The sequence below is a fragment of the Eucalyptus grandis genome, chromosome 2, assembly GCF_016545825.1.
Source record: "Eucalyptus grandis isolate ANBG69807.140 chromosome 2, ASM1654582v1, whole genome shotgun sequence".
Taxonomy (NCBI): Eukaryota; Viridiplantae; Streptophyta; class Magnoliopsida; order Myrtales; family Myrtaceae; genus Eucalyptus; species Eucalyptus grandis.
This window is the reverse complement of record NC_052613.1, coordinates 4,042,176-4,056,677: the sequence shown is the minus strand read 5'-3', so window position 1 is coordinate 4,056,677 and position 14,502 is coordinate 4,042,176. Positions and strand designations below refer to the sequence as shown.

At 40.9% G+C, this 14,502-nt stretch overlaps 2 protein-coding genes across 2 annotated transcripts; both read left to right on the top strand.

Moving 5' to 3' along the window:
* The first annotated feature begins 996 nt into the window (after positions 1-996).
* LOC104434315 (protein NRT1/ PTR FAMILY 2.8) lies at positions 997-3,378 on the top strand. The gene is made up of 3 exons (XM_010047265.3): positions 997-1,477; positions 1,635-1,852; positions 1,936-3,378. Exons 1-3 carry the CDS (start codon positions 1,360-1,362, stop codon positions 3,376-3,378), a joined length of 1,779 nt encoding a protein of 592 aa, XP_010045567.3. The 5' UTR covers positions 997-1,359.
* A 2,041-nt stretch (positions 3,379-5,419) lies between these two features.
* On the top strand, positions 5,420-8,616 carry LOC104418916 (protein NRT1/ PTR FAMILY 2.11). The gene is made up of 4 exons (XM_010030396.3): positions 5,420-6,351; positions 6,444-6,661; positions 6,890-7,443; positions 7,555-8,616. Exons 1-4 carry the CDS (start codon positions 6,219-6,221, stop codon positions 8,450-8,452), a joined length of 1,803 nt encoding a protein of 600 aa, XP_010028698.2. The 5' UTR covers positions 5,420-6,218; the 3' UTR covers positions 8,453-8,616.
* Positions 8,617-14,502: the final 5,886 nt, after the last annotated feature.

The following is a 14,502-nucleotide window of genomic DNA, read 5'->3' as shown; positions in this document are numbered from 1 at the left end:
ACATCACGATGATGTCAGCCTAAGCGATGGGTCGATCGGTCCGACCCGATCCGCTCATCCGTCGACCGTTGACCAACTGTATGAAATTATTCACTTTTCTTATGAACATCTTGAATTTATCAAAAATTATATGTAATTACCAATTTTTTTTTGTGTGAATGTTAACTTTTCTCCGCTTAAGTTTTGTAGTTTTGATCTACCAACTTTAATTTGAATTGTTTATCAACGTCTATATGTTTTTTTTTTTTTTCACAGGTAATATACAAAACTTTTATATTAAGTTGCCATTTTTCTTTGCTTTCTGACCATCCATTTTTCTACAATTAAATTAGCAACTAATTTAGTATTACCACCTCTTATTTGAGTTAAGTACCAACATTTCTTTGTTTCTTTTAAATATTATTTGGTCTTATATCTTAAAAAAAATACTTCTCTTATCTCTTGCCGACTTTGATTTATCTTTATCAACGGTTTAAATATACCAACCATTTATGAAATTGCCAAAAATTAAAGAAAATTAGAATTGTTTTCCTAATTAGGTAACCCAATGAAAGTTTGGTAACCTAGAACAAGCCGAAAACTCAATCGATTGAAGTCCTCTGCCCTTCCACACCATTGTCGTGGCTTGCGTCCCCCTCAATTTGATGGCTACTCCGTCATGTCTATTTGCTCGAGCTGCGCAGGTTGCGACCTCCGCCGATGGCGTCGCTGGCCTTGGGCGACCTCACCTGCAATGCTTGATCTGGGATCAGGTCATGTTCTTCGTTACAACGTACACAAACATCATGCAATGCACCTCCACATATTCTCACTGCGGTATTAGAGCTGCTCTTCTTCCCAATTTTCACATCTGTGGCCTTATTTGTCAAATTCTGCGTGTCGCTCCTAATCCAACTTACGCGTAGGGTGTTGAATTATCTCACGTCATTTATTTACAGAATTTATATACTCTTTGTACATGTATGTATAGATATAAAAGTTTTTGATATCATAAGAATGGCATGAATGTCCGAGTTTGACCAGTTCGCGCATGAATTGTTTCCACAACACCGAGGGCGAAGAAAGTGGGGGCAGGCAAACTTGGTAAGACTAGGACAAATGCACACGCAGCGCGAGTTTAGGATCAAAAGTGAGTCCATAACAAAACCCGCTACAAATCAGCTGAAATCCTGACAATCCTAGAAAACGTGGGACTAAGAAACTCAGCATCAGATTCAAACGTGGCGATTCACATCCCTGGAAATGCATCGAGGAACGCCTCTCGTTTCACTGTCGGAGCTTCTTTAGCGATACGCTCTTCCAGTTTAATGAAACCATTTAGACCGGATCGCATTGAGAAGGAAAGGAAATCTGGACAACATGAGTAGCACAGAGGACTCAATTCACTCAGCTAACTCGGTAAATGAAGAGAACCCTTCACGCTCTGCTGCAGATGGTAAGAAGGCAGGAGGATGGAAAGCCATTAAGTACATCCTAGGTAATGTGGTCCTCAATTTACACACTTCACTTCAGTTTCAGTTCATAATAGCTACTACTCTTGAACATTCGAGTGATCTTTTCTCTGTCTCCTGTCTTTGTCTAGGCATATATCATTTGATGCTAAAAAGTTAGAATTTCTTGTTTCGACTTTGAAGGGAATGAATCGTTTGAGAAACTAGCTTCGATGAGCTTGGTGTCTAACATAACGATGTATCTGCGTACTGAGTACAACATGGGTGGCATTCTTTTGGTTAACGTGGTGAACATCTGGTCCGGTTCCTCGAACATCACATCCCTTGTTGGCGCTTTCATTTCTGATACGTACCTGGGCAGGTTCCGAACTCTCCTTTATGGCTCGTCGGCATCTCTCTTGGTAACCTCCCTATTCGTCATCCTCGATAAATTTTCCAGGTGTCCCTCTTGATTTCGATAATCAACGGAAGTTTTCATTCATAGGGCATGTTGACCATGACTCTAACCGCGGGTATACCACGATTACACCCGTCCAAGTGCATCGGCAAATCCAATTGCCCACAGCCTCAGAGTTGGCAGCTTTGTTTTCTCTTTGCTGGACTCGCCCTCTTGGCCATTGGAGCAGGCGGCATTAGGCCTTGCAATATCGCATTCGGGGCTGATCAGTTTGATACTAGAACAGATGAGGGAAGAGCACAACTGGAGAGCTTCTTCAACTGGTGGTACTTCTCCTTCACCGTTGCACTCCTCATAGCTCTCACCGCTGTCATCTACGTTCAGACTAATGTAAGTTGGGTTCTCGGGTTCGCCATTCCGACTGCTTGCCTTGGACTGTCTATATCCATTTTCCTGCTCGGTCGTAAGACTTATATCTGCAAGAAGCCTCAAGGAAGCATTTTCGTGGATATGGCTAAGGTGCTTGTGGCAGCATGTTGGAAGCGTCGCCAAACTCTTGGACCCGATCGGGAGCAACCGTCCTACGATCCTTCACCAGAAGAATCAGACCAGGGGGTGGTCAAGCTAACTCGTACGTACAGATTCCGGTTTCTGGATAAAGCAGCTCTTATCATCGATCCAAATGAATTGGATAGCCAAGGAATGTCGAAGAACGGCTGGAGGCTGTGCAGTGTCCAACAGGTAGAGCAATTCAAATGCTTGATAGGAATCTTGCCAGTTTGGATATCGGGAATAGCCTGTTTCATTGCCATGGACCAGCAGAACACATTCGGGATTCTTCAGGCTATTCAGATGAACAAATCGATCGGACCCCACTTCAAGATTCCACCAGCTTGGATGACCCTCTTCTCGATGATCGCGCTCTCGATATGGATCTTCATCTACGAGCGCATTTACATCCCCCATGTGCGGAGAATCATTAAGAAAGACAAGAGGTTGACAATGCAGCAGAGGATCAGCACAGGGATAATCATGTCGATTCTGTGCATGTTGGTAGCTGGAATCGTGGAGAGGAAGCGTCGAGATTCGGCCTTAAGCCGGGGTTCGTACGAATCTCCTATTACTGTCGCATTACTCTTGCCGCAATTTGTCTTATCAGGAATGGTCGAAGCATTTGCAGCAGTAGCACTTTTGGAGTTCCTCACCACACAAATGCCAGAGAGCATGAGAACGGTCGCCGGTGCAATCTTCTTTCTCAGCTTGTCCATTGCAAGCTACATAGGCTCCTTCCTTGTCAATATGATTCACATAATCACTCGCAAGAACAGGAACTCGCCATGGTTGGGAGGTCATGATCTTAACAAGAACAGGCTCGAGAACTACTACTACATCATCGCTGCAGTCGGTGCGGCAAACTTTGTGTACTTCAATTTCTTCGCCTGTCATTATGTTAAAAAGGTCGATCTTCCTGGAGACGTGAGAGAGATCCAGTTGGAGAACTCCGCTTCTGGCCATAGAGAAGATCTATAATACGAATGAAAAGCATGACAACAGATATCGAACAAATCGGCGAAACACAGCATAGAGATGTGTCTAAAACCACACTATTCGCGCAATTTTGAAGATCTGATCCGAAATTCTACTTGATCTGGGCACCAAGATCGATAGTTGTCTAATTAACTGTGAAAGACGTCCGTGTGACAATAATTAGTATGAATTATTCAGTCTACCACATCAACGGTGAATAAGGGCATGCCTTTTCCTGAAATAGACAGTAGGCAAAATTCACAGACTGGGATTTACGTTCTTTCACCTTGCCTGATTGCCATTTTTCTTGCAGCACCCTAAAAGGGCATTTCTATGGGCCATAGTTGGTCCTAACTCCTTGCTCTTTTCCCGACTTCTACAGATAATGGCATTACACACAACATAAAAGTGAACGATCAATGAGCCAGATTTACTCTTATTTCGATCCGACACTTGTCAAGGGATTGGATATCTGTTCCCCCGGGTCTTTAGAAACACCAACCTGTCCCATGAATCCAGGCCTTCTCTCCTTCCCAATTGTGGGCATGGCGAAGAGCACAATAATGATATTGTGCTCCGACAAGCATCACTATAGGGTGATGGGGCTTTTTACGGGATAAAGACACCGCAAGTGCCATAACTTTCGTACAACACTCACTTGAGAGCCGTGAACTTTCTTTTCTACAACTTGAGTGCCAAAACTTCGAAAAAAAAAAAACAATCGCTTGAATGCCAGATTTTTTTAAAATGTTTACCTAATTGCCAAAAATTTGACTAGCATAGCACTTATGGTGAATATTTTTAAAAGTTATAATACTCAAGTTATTGATTGAAAAGTTATATAGAACTCCAAGCGATCGATAAAGAAGTTATGGTACTCAAATAAATGTTACACATAAATTATAACACTCGAGTAATTTAAAAAAAAAAAAAAACTATGGCACTCAAGTGAGTACCATACGAAAGTTATACCACTTATGATGTCATTTGTTCAGTTATTGACTTTTCCTACTTACTTTGAAAGCTGTTGATTCTTTTTAAAGGCCATGAGATGTCCCAACCTCTTTTCTTTGGACCACAAAGATCACACGAATCTATGCAATTTTGCATTTTTTTTCCTTATTCAAATGATTATTAAACAATGCCAAGATTCTGGTCTGGGTTCAAGAACAAGTGGAAGAAGAGAGGGAACACCACAATGTGGTCAGCATTTCTGAGCTGAAACAAATAGTTTTCAAATCCCTCGTACCCGAAACAGCAAAAGAAAAAAGAAGGAAGAAAAATACAGAACATGTAAGAGAACGAGATCAAAAATTTATGGATATTCGAATCTACAGAACATCATGTACTTAGAACACTTCTAACCAGTTGTATTACGGTCACGATGCCAGAGACTTCTTCAAAGCAAATGGGTATCTATCAGCATGAAGTTATATTCTCCCCACATTAGAATCCTCCTAAAGTTAAATCATTCAACTTCTTGGTATATTGCTTTCTAAAAGAACCGTTCCGCGCTTGGCTGAGTGATATGATCTCCTCATTATTTTAATTTTTTCGGTAAACCACAAAACTATCGTGAATAATCAAATGATTCTTTAGCGGTGCTCATTGCCATCCAGGAGTGGCGTCATATTATTCAAGTAATAAACTTTAGAGCTGCCATCTCCTGAATCTTTCTGTTCATTCAATTTTTCTCCGTTAGGTTTAAGTAAACTGTGTTCCTAAATGGTCTCTAGTTGGCAATCTTTCTTTTACTTTCCCAGGGGAAAGTAAAAGAATGAAATTGGGTCTATCTGATTCTGATAGAAGCGATTGCGACTTGCTTTACATCTCTTTGCTCCACTTTATGAGTGGGCCTGAAATTTTGTGGTGGGAAAGTAGTCATCTCTGTCATTTACCACACGTTACGATCATGCCTGACAGAACCAATGGCCACTGTTGCTTAGGAGGGAGAGAGAGGAGAGGAGTTATCAGGATTGCCGTAGTTTTCTACTAATTGAGTGGTTGAGCCGATGAAGCAATGAATCAGCAATTCATTTGAGGCTATGGTTTGACCAGCAGTTGCAAGTTGCTTCACATCTTGGGATGTTCAAATTTCTTGCATGGAACACCACGAAGTTGTGTCCTTTTCCACAATGACAATGCAGTGTTCCGCGAGCTACGTGTCCGGTTAGCCAGGTCTCAACGCTTCTAGTTCAATCAGGAATCTTTTCTTTCCTAAGATCCCGTTTTCTCTCTTCCAATGATTTTTATCTGTACTCAAGTAACCTCGTTTTGACGTTTTACGCCACCAATGGATTCTGAACAGAGAAAGCACACCAACTTGCAGTTTGTGGACTTAAATTGATCCGTCATGACAGGTACTCACGTGCCCTCGGACAGCTTCACACTCTGCCAAAGATTAATTAATCTGAGAAGAGAGATTAGCATATGACTAAGTACCCTGACTTAGGGATAGAGTCATATTTACGCGTCAAAAAGATCCAGAAAAGCAACAAAACAGAACCACTATTGTGCATGTTGTGCTTATTTTAATTTTTAGCAGCCCTGTTTCTCGAAAGCCGTAGTGTAACAGATTCCTGGGTCACATTTAATCTGGGTTGTACGGATTTGGTCTAGCATCGGCTGTGCAACGAAGTCTCATACACAGAGCCTGTGAGTGCTGGGTATACCTGAGACAAAAATATATATAGGAGGGAGAGAGAGAGAGAATGGCAGGTGGTGTTTAGGAAGGGCATGGAAATTCTGTTCCTCTTTATGACACGCTTCTATACTGACCTGTTTCCACTATAGACCATTATAAAGGCGGACAAACAGGGAGATAGACTGCAGGAAGAAGAGGCATGATGGAGCAGAACAATGGAGAAAGAATGGAGAAGCATGAGAAAGACATAAGGGACAAGGACGAGAGGGCCACCACGACCAGTGAACCGAAGATCAACTACAAAGGATGGAAAGCCATGCCCTTCATTATAGGTGAGACCGAGAGCTCATTGGATGCTCTCATGCTGCTCTTTTTGGTCTAAGAACCATTTCCTGAACTCCCCATTTGGATGAAATTTTTCCAGGGAATGAGACTTTTGAGAAGCTTGGAGCCATCGGAACCTTGGCCAACCTGTTGATCTATCTGACCAAGGTATTCAACATGAAGACCATCACAGCCGCGAATATCATCAACATCTTCAATGGCACCGCGAATTTCTCTACCTTGCTGGGAGCCTTCTTCTCTGACACCTACTTTGGTCGCTACAAGACCCTGGCATTCTGCACTATTGCCTCTTACATGGTGCCTACTGCCTAATTCTTCTTCATCATCTATTTCTTGTGAATTCAGTGTATAGATTGAAAACTCTAGTGGGTAAATAACTGATATGCCACTCAAATCCGGCCATCAAATGACTAAAAGATAGAAGTAGATGAAATGCAACTCACAAAATGCATTACTTAAATTAGGTAACTCGGGGATGACATTGCATATAATTGTCTGATATATCGTTACCATTTCGCTGTGAAGGGACTTCAAGTAATACAACTAACGGCGGCCATCAAGGACCTGCACCCTCCGCACTGCAGCAGCAGGAATTTCTGCACTGGCCCCACTGGAGGGCAGATGGCGTTTCTCATATTGGGGTTTGCACTGCTAATTACAGGAGCTGCAGGTATCAGGCCATGCAACTTAGCTTTCGGAGCTGACCAGTTTGATCCAAAAACCGAATCTGGAAAGAGAGGGATAAACAGCTTCTTCAACTGGTATTTCTTCACCTTCACTTTCGCCCAGATGGTTTCCTTGACACTCATAGTCTACGTGCAATCGAACGTGAGCTGGGCCATTGGTCTAGCGATTCCTGCAATCTTGATGCTCATATCTTGCGCAATCTTCTTCATGGGTTCTAAAATATATGTGAAAGTGAAGGCCACGGGAAGTCCAATCACTAGCATGGCACAGGTCCTAGCAGTTGCAATTAAAAAGAACAGGCTGAAGCAACCCGAGCAGCCATGGCTTTCTCTTTACTCCTATACACCAGCCGAGTCTCTTAACTCTAAGCTTTCATATACAGATCAATTCAGGTAAACAGCCTACATTGACATTCCAATATAGAATTTTAGCAAGTAAACAGAAGCTCTGAACGGCAACTTCAATAAAACCAACATCTTGAATCTCTTCTGTCTCCTTGACAGATTCCTAGATAAAGCAGCAATCAAGACATCCCAGGACCAGTTAAACCCAGATGGGTCGCCAGCCAATCCGTGGAGACTCTGTAGTATGCAGCAAGTGGAAGAAGTGAAGTGCTTGATGAGGGTGGTTCCTATATGGGCTGCCGCGGCAATTTATTTTGTTGTGATAGTCCAGCAACATACTTACGCAATTTTTCAGGCCACACAAGCTGATCGACGCCTTGGAAACAGCAACTTCAAGATCCCAGCAGCTTCCTTCGTTGTGTTCTTGATGCTCAGCCTCACCATCTTTATACCTATCTATGATCGAATCATTGTCCCGCTATTGAGAAGGCTCACAGGAAAAGAAGGCGGCATTACATTCCTTCAAAGAATTGGCATCGGCATCTTCATCTCCATTATCTCCATGCTGGTATCAGCCCTAGTTGAAGAACGACGGAGGACCATAGCTTTAACTAGGCTGACTTTGGGTATCGAACCAAGAAGAGGTGCCATTTCATCTATGTCGGCTTTATGGCTGGTTCCTCAGTTCGCGTTGGCTGGACTCGCCGAAGCTTTTGCTTCTGTTGGACAAGTCGAGTTCTATTACAAGCAATTTCCCGAAAATATGAGGAGTGTCGCTGGGTCTCTGTTCTATTGCAGCATTGCAGTTGCAAACTACTTGAGTAGCCTCCTAATATCAATTGTCCACAGGGTGACTGCTGGAGCAGAAAGCGGGAATTGGCTTCCAGAAGATCTAAACAAAGGGAGATTAGACTACTTCTACTACCTCATCGCTGCCTTGGGTGTTCTAAACTTGGGTTACTTTTTACTATGTGCTCGGTGGTACAAGTATAAAGGAACTCCCGACGCGATCCTCGACTCAGAGTCGGAGAAGAAGATTGAAATGGCTATCACATGATGTATTTATGTAGAACCCGTACAAGCTATCTACTTCTTGTAGATATAGTTGTAGCGGTATGCAGCAAATAAATATTGCAGACCCGTAGTGAAAGCACCCAGACGCAGTATCTCCGTTGTCATCAATTCAATTTAAATAGCATAAATGTCAGCAGAATTACTCAAGTCTTGCACGGTCCGATTACCTAATCAAGAAAAAGCGACGAAAATTGATTTGGTCTATCACTGAGGTCCCAACCTTGTGACATTAATGGTGGCATTTCGAGCAAGAGTTAGCACATCATTTGATTGCAACCATGTTTTTTGTGATCCAGACAGGGTTTATTCACCCAAGATTCAGCAAAGATGCAAGAGCATCATGTTTTTGTAGCCATAAATTAATAGATAAATAATGGGACAAAATGGAAGCTATAGAGCTAGCCGGCATCATCATATATAAACTAACAGCACATTGTAAAGGGGCTCTTTCAGCCCAGCATTGGAGATACCTAAAGTGATAAATACTAGACATTAACAACAGCTCGTCAGCGCCTTGAGGACAGAAAATAGGAAATGCGTTAAGATAATGATATTGTGCTCCGACAAGCATCACTATAGGGTGATGGGGCTTTTTACGGGATAAAAACACTGCAAGTGCCATAACTTTCGTACAGCACTCACTTGAGAGCTGTAACTTTCTTTTTTACAACTTGAGTTCCAAAACTTCGAAAAAAACGACCACTTGAATGCCAAATTTTTTTTAAAATGTTCACCTAATTGCCAAAAATTTAACTGGCATAGAACTTGTGGTGAATATTTTTAAAAGTTATAATACTCAAGCTATTGCTTGAAAAGTTGTATAGCACTCGCGATTGATAAAAAAGTTATGACATTCAAATGAGCGTTATACATAAGTTATAACACTCAAGTGATTAAGAAAAAAAAGTTATGACACTCAAATGAACACTACACGAAAGTTATACCACTTATGATGTCATTTTTTCAGCTATTGACTTTTCCTTCTTACTTCGAAAGCTCTTGATTCTTTTTACAAAGGCTTGTCAACCTCTTTGCTTTGGACCACAAAGATCACACGAATCTATGCAGTTTTGCATTTTTTTCCTTATTCAAATGATTATTAAACAGTGCCAAGATTCTGGTCTGGGTTCAAGAACAAGTGGAAGAAGATGTTAGACAATACAAATAATTCTTTAATGCGGAAATTCGTAATAAAACATTGATCTTTGATCTTCGTGATTTTCACAAATAGATAAAGACGTATCTTTGTCCATAGCATCGCCCTTGATGATAATCGTTGTGAAAAAATGAAGAACACAAACCAAATAAAGAAATCCGGTTTCTCTCCCTTAACCCACTATTCTTTAATGTATTCTATCGATGGAGGAGAGAATACCAAGTTCTTTTCAATTATTGTTGTTTATCGTAATCGGAGAGAGGACCAGACTCTATTTATACGTTCTTTCAATAGATGCCTTCCATCAAAGCGCCTTTTCAACTTTCATAAAAGTCATACCTCTTCGTTTTATTAGACTCGCAACTTCTCATAACCAATATTTATTTATTTTATAGCATTTCAACAATTATTAAACCATATTAAATCATATCATGTGGGCCACAATAATTCTTATAGAAAAGAGGGAACACCACAATGTGATCAGCATTTCTGAGCCAAATCAAGTAGTTTTCAAATCTCTCGTACCCGAAACAATAAATGTAATATTTGGCTAGTGGGCCAAAAGTAAAAGAAGTTGAAAGGTCAATAAAGCAAAAAGGAGAGAGGGAGGGCTCGGCTAAATAGAAGTTGAGAGGTCCCTCGACCAGAAAGAAAAGAAATAAAAGAAGAAGAAAAGAAAGGAGTTTTGGCACGTGCATGCCGCAAATGCCTCACCAAGCCAACTCGACTCCATAACGCAGCACCTAGTAAGAGATTAGGCCCCTTGTTCGTCCAATTGAAGTAATTTGATGGTTTAGGGTTCAAATTCGGAATTTTTGAAAAATCGAGCGGCGAAGTCCGATTTTGGAGTCGTTAAGCCGCGTATTTTTGTAGGAATGGTAGTTTAGGGTGTTGTGGAGCCATGGGATTTTACAGATCGTTATTTGAGCTTATGGTTTATCCGAAACAAATTTCAAAGTTTCCCACAATGAACAGTACGCGTCCAGCAGCTTTGGGCCCGTATTTTGTCATTTTTCCGCTTGATTTTGGGACGGTCAAGTTGGGATTCTTGTATTATGTGTCAAGGGCTCTCTATTGACTATAAGTACGTTCGAATCGGGGTTCGGAGGAGAAAGTTAAAGCGTGATTAAGTTTTGCGCTTAAACTTCATGTTGCGAATGGCTTGAACAATTGCCTTGGTTATGCGATTTGTTAGCGCGTAGGCGTAATTTAGTCGTTTCATAGTTGAAATAGAGCTTTGTTAGATTTTAACATTTTTTCTCAGTTATTTGATAGGACCTTGAGTTCAACGATACGAGTATCGTTCGTTGTTTGGTCATAAACGATAAGGTGAGTGATACTATATCTTCTTTGGTTTTGTAAAATCATGTCTTGAAGTATATATATGTATATATATTGAATCGAGAAGAGCATTTTTATCACATAAAAGCTAGATCGAGCAATTGCTACTCTTTAGTTGATTGTGAATGTTTGAAAAGCGTATTATACAAAGTAAATGGATAAAGATATATGAAATTGCTTTGCAAATTATTTATGAAATGATTTATGATGATTTGAGAAATGGATATGAAATGGATGACAGGCTATGCTACAAATGTTATTTGTTTGGTTTAAAATATTGATTTTTGGATTGAATTCCTGGTATTGAAGAATGGTTATTTATGTTCAATATGATTGTGAACCCAGTAAGGGGTTTTTGGGGTATGCACTCCAGGTTTAGGATATCCTTCTAGGCCCAGCCATCGGCTTTGTAGGTGGAGACCTTGCCAAGGGGAGAATCTTGGTCGCATTGTCACAAAGCGTTGTGTCGTGACCATGGTTAGTTATTGAGCAAAAGATTGGTCGATGAATGGACCATCGACATGTATTTGATATGAGATGAATCAATGGATAGACCATTGATATGTGTTTTTTATGGAGATTATTCAATGGATTCGACCATTGATACTTGACTTTTGTTGGCGATTTAAATGAGTTTTCCATATTAGTATAAAGCTTTTGTCACGCCCCGATCTTCGAGTGCATGCCCATCCCTCTCTAGTCAATAAAAACTATGCGACTTCCCAAAACGAGTCGCCGACCCTTTTCTTTTATTGCACATGCGGAAGCAAATAATAAATCCCCTAACAATAACTATCTCGGGATAGAAAAGCAGGACATCACATTCACAAACAAACCACACTTTTATAAACATACTGAGTCTTTTACACAAGTCTATAACCAAAAGACTAACTGAGTCTTTTACACAAGTCTATAACCAAAAGACTAGTTCTAAAAAAGAGGTTGTCCTATCTGACCTATTCTTCAGGTCACCTCAGCTTAGCTCCAGGTCCTCCCTCTACGACCCTGAAAATTTTAAGCTCACGACAATGTGAGATATAAATCTCAGCAAGTTCACAGTCTAAGCCCCGATTATGAGGGAAATACACCCAGAAGTGTCATAACCACACAACCACTCAATTGACACAGAGGACTTACCTCGCCTCAGTTTCCTTTCATGCACGTCAGTATAGTTCATATTGCAATACATATAATCAATGCACATAACAACTTGAACACCTCATCAATTCAATTAATCACCGGGGTCCTAATTATAAGGTCAAACCGTTATGACATTGTCCCATTCCATGTCACACAGTTTTGGTCTCATAATCGGGTGCATCAAACTCAACAATCATGCGTTCCAATTGTTAATTACACCCCTCAAGGGTACGGTCAACTCTAAATTTGGCGGTCTTTTGGCATTGCTAGGGGTCGTCTCACCTCCTTTGAGCATGGTAACGTCTCTCAATTAGACGGCTTCCCCGAAGGGACGTAAGTCCAGAATCTGCTGCGACCCAAGTCCCAATGAATGGGTAACATCCGGCTTAACAGCCCAAGACGATTTCTCTTAATCAACACACGACCAATCAATCTCGGCCCAGGACACTGTGCATTGCTCTCAAATGTCTCAGTTAAAATAGTGAACCTGGCCTATTTTCTTCGTATTAGAAATACACGATAAAATAGTCATATGTAGGTACACGGTCAATTCACACTCAAAAAATTGATATCCTCCAATTTAAAATCCCACTAGTCTATATAGTACATAAAACCATTTTTGGTGTTAAAACCCGATACCTGGGATTTTCTAAATAAATAATGAATTTCACAATTTTTGGAATTAAATACTCAAAATTTCAATCAGCACTCAATTTACATAAATTAACACTCAATTGCATAAATTGAACACGCCATTACAATCAGCACGAAATTTCGGTCACCGGCTATCCCGGCCTAATTTCCGGAAAATAATTAATAATTAAATAAATTACAAAATAAATAAATTTAAAGAATTTAATTAAATTAACCTAAACTAACTAAACTAAATAATCTAATTAACAATTAAATCTAAACATCCTATATAATTTAATCTAAGTACACTAACTAAATAAACTAACTAATTCCTAACTAATACATCTAACTAAACTAAATAAACCAACTAACTACTAACTATATACTTAATCTAACTAAGCCATCCTAAACCTAATTAACATAACTAATCCACCAATTAGCTAACTAACACACCTCTAAGTGTCATTAGCACACTAATAAAGGATTAGAACGCGACTCACCATTTAAACCCCAAAATCAGCTCACAGCGACGGCAGCGCAACGGCAGCCGAGACTTGAACTCACGGCGAGACCGAGGGACACTCATATCGGCTGAAAACGGCCAACAAACTTGCTGTTCGAGCTGCTGCACTTAGCGAAATTGGGCTGTCTTCGATTTGTTGCTGGACGAAGATGGAATCAACGCCGAGGCTGGGCTTGCGGAGATGGGCCAATAAAGGAGCGGCTCGATTCTTGGCCGCGTGGAGGAGAGGGCAGCAAGCTCAGCGTTTGCTGGGCGTGGATCGAAGAAGGTGAAGGCTCGGACGAAGGAAAGAAAAGACACGGCTGCTTCGGTCTTCGATGGGCTGCTTGAAGCGTGGGCTTGCAGGCGCTGGATTCGGCTTCGCAGGTGAGGCGGCGTCCAAATGGTGGGGCTTTGGGGTCAAATAAGCTTTGTTGGTTGACTGAAGAAGATGGGGGTTCGGACGTGGTGCTGCAATTGGCGTGAGGCCTCGGTGGGGGAAAGAAGAAGACAGAAGATGGTGCTTCGGTTCGCTCGAAGGGAGAGGGAACAAAAGGAAATAGAAATAGAAGAGAAAAGATTGAGAGAGAAGCCGAAGGAGGGTAGCAGCTGAGCTGTTCGGCTGAGGCGGTGGCGCAAGAGAGAAGGGGACAAGGGAGAAATCAAAGTCAATATTGGCCAGCTAAGGGATAAGAACAGAAGGGAAAGCGACGGCCACAAAGAAAAGAAAAGAAATGAACGTGCGAGAGGAGAGAGGGAGAGAAGACAAAGCTTTGATAGTCAAAGATAATTATCTTACTCAATCAATGCTTTGTCCCCTGATCTTTTTCTAACAATTTAGACCCAAAATTAACCATTTTAATGTCAAAATTGTAACCAGCAAATCGGCTTCCGAATTTTCTTAAAATAAGCTTCAATTTCTTTCCCAATTTCTCCAATCAACGTCAAATTTCAAAGTCCCATTTCGTTGAAGAAAAATCCCACACACTTCCACAAATTCCCATCATCCAAGAAGCTAAGCAACTTAGAAGTCAAAATCTCCTTCAAACGGGCTAAACAAATTTCCGTTTGTTTTCTGAATCGATTTTCCATAAAATCTCGGAATCTTCAAAAGAAAAAAAAATTGGAAGGTGAGTCAACGTTCCTAAAATGAATCGTGACAAGGTAGAACTTTCAATCTCTGCGCTCAATTTCGCAGTTAACTTCAATTCGACGTAATTTAAGCGCATCTCAATATACTAGATAGCTTTTATGAATTTTT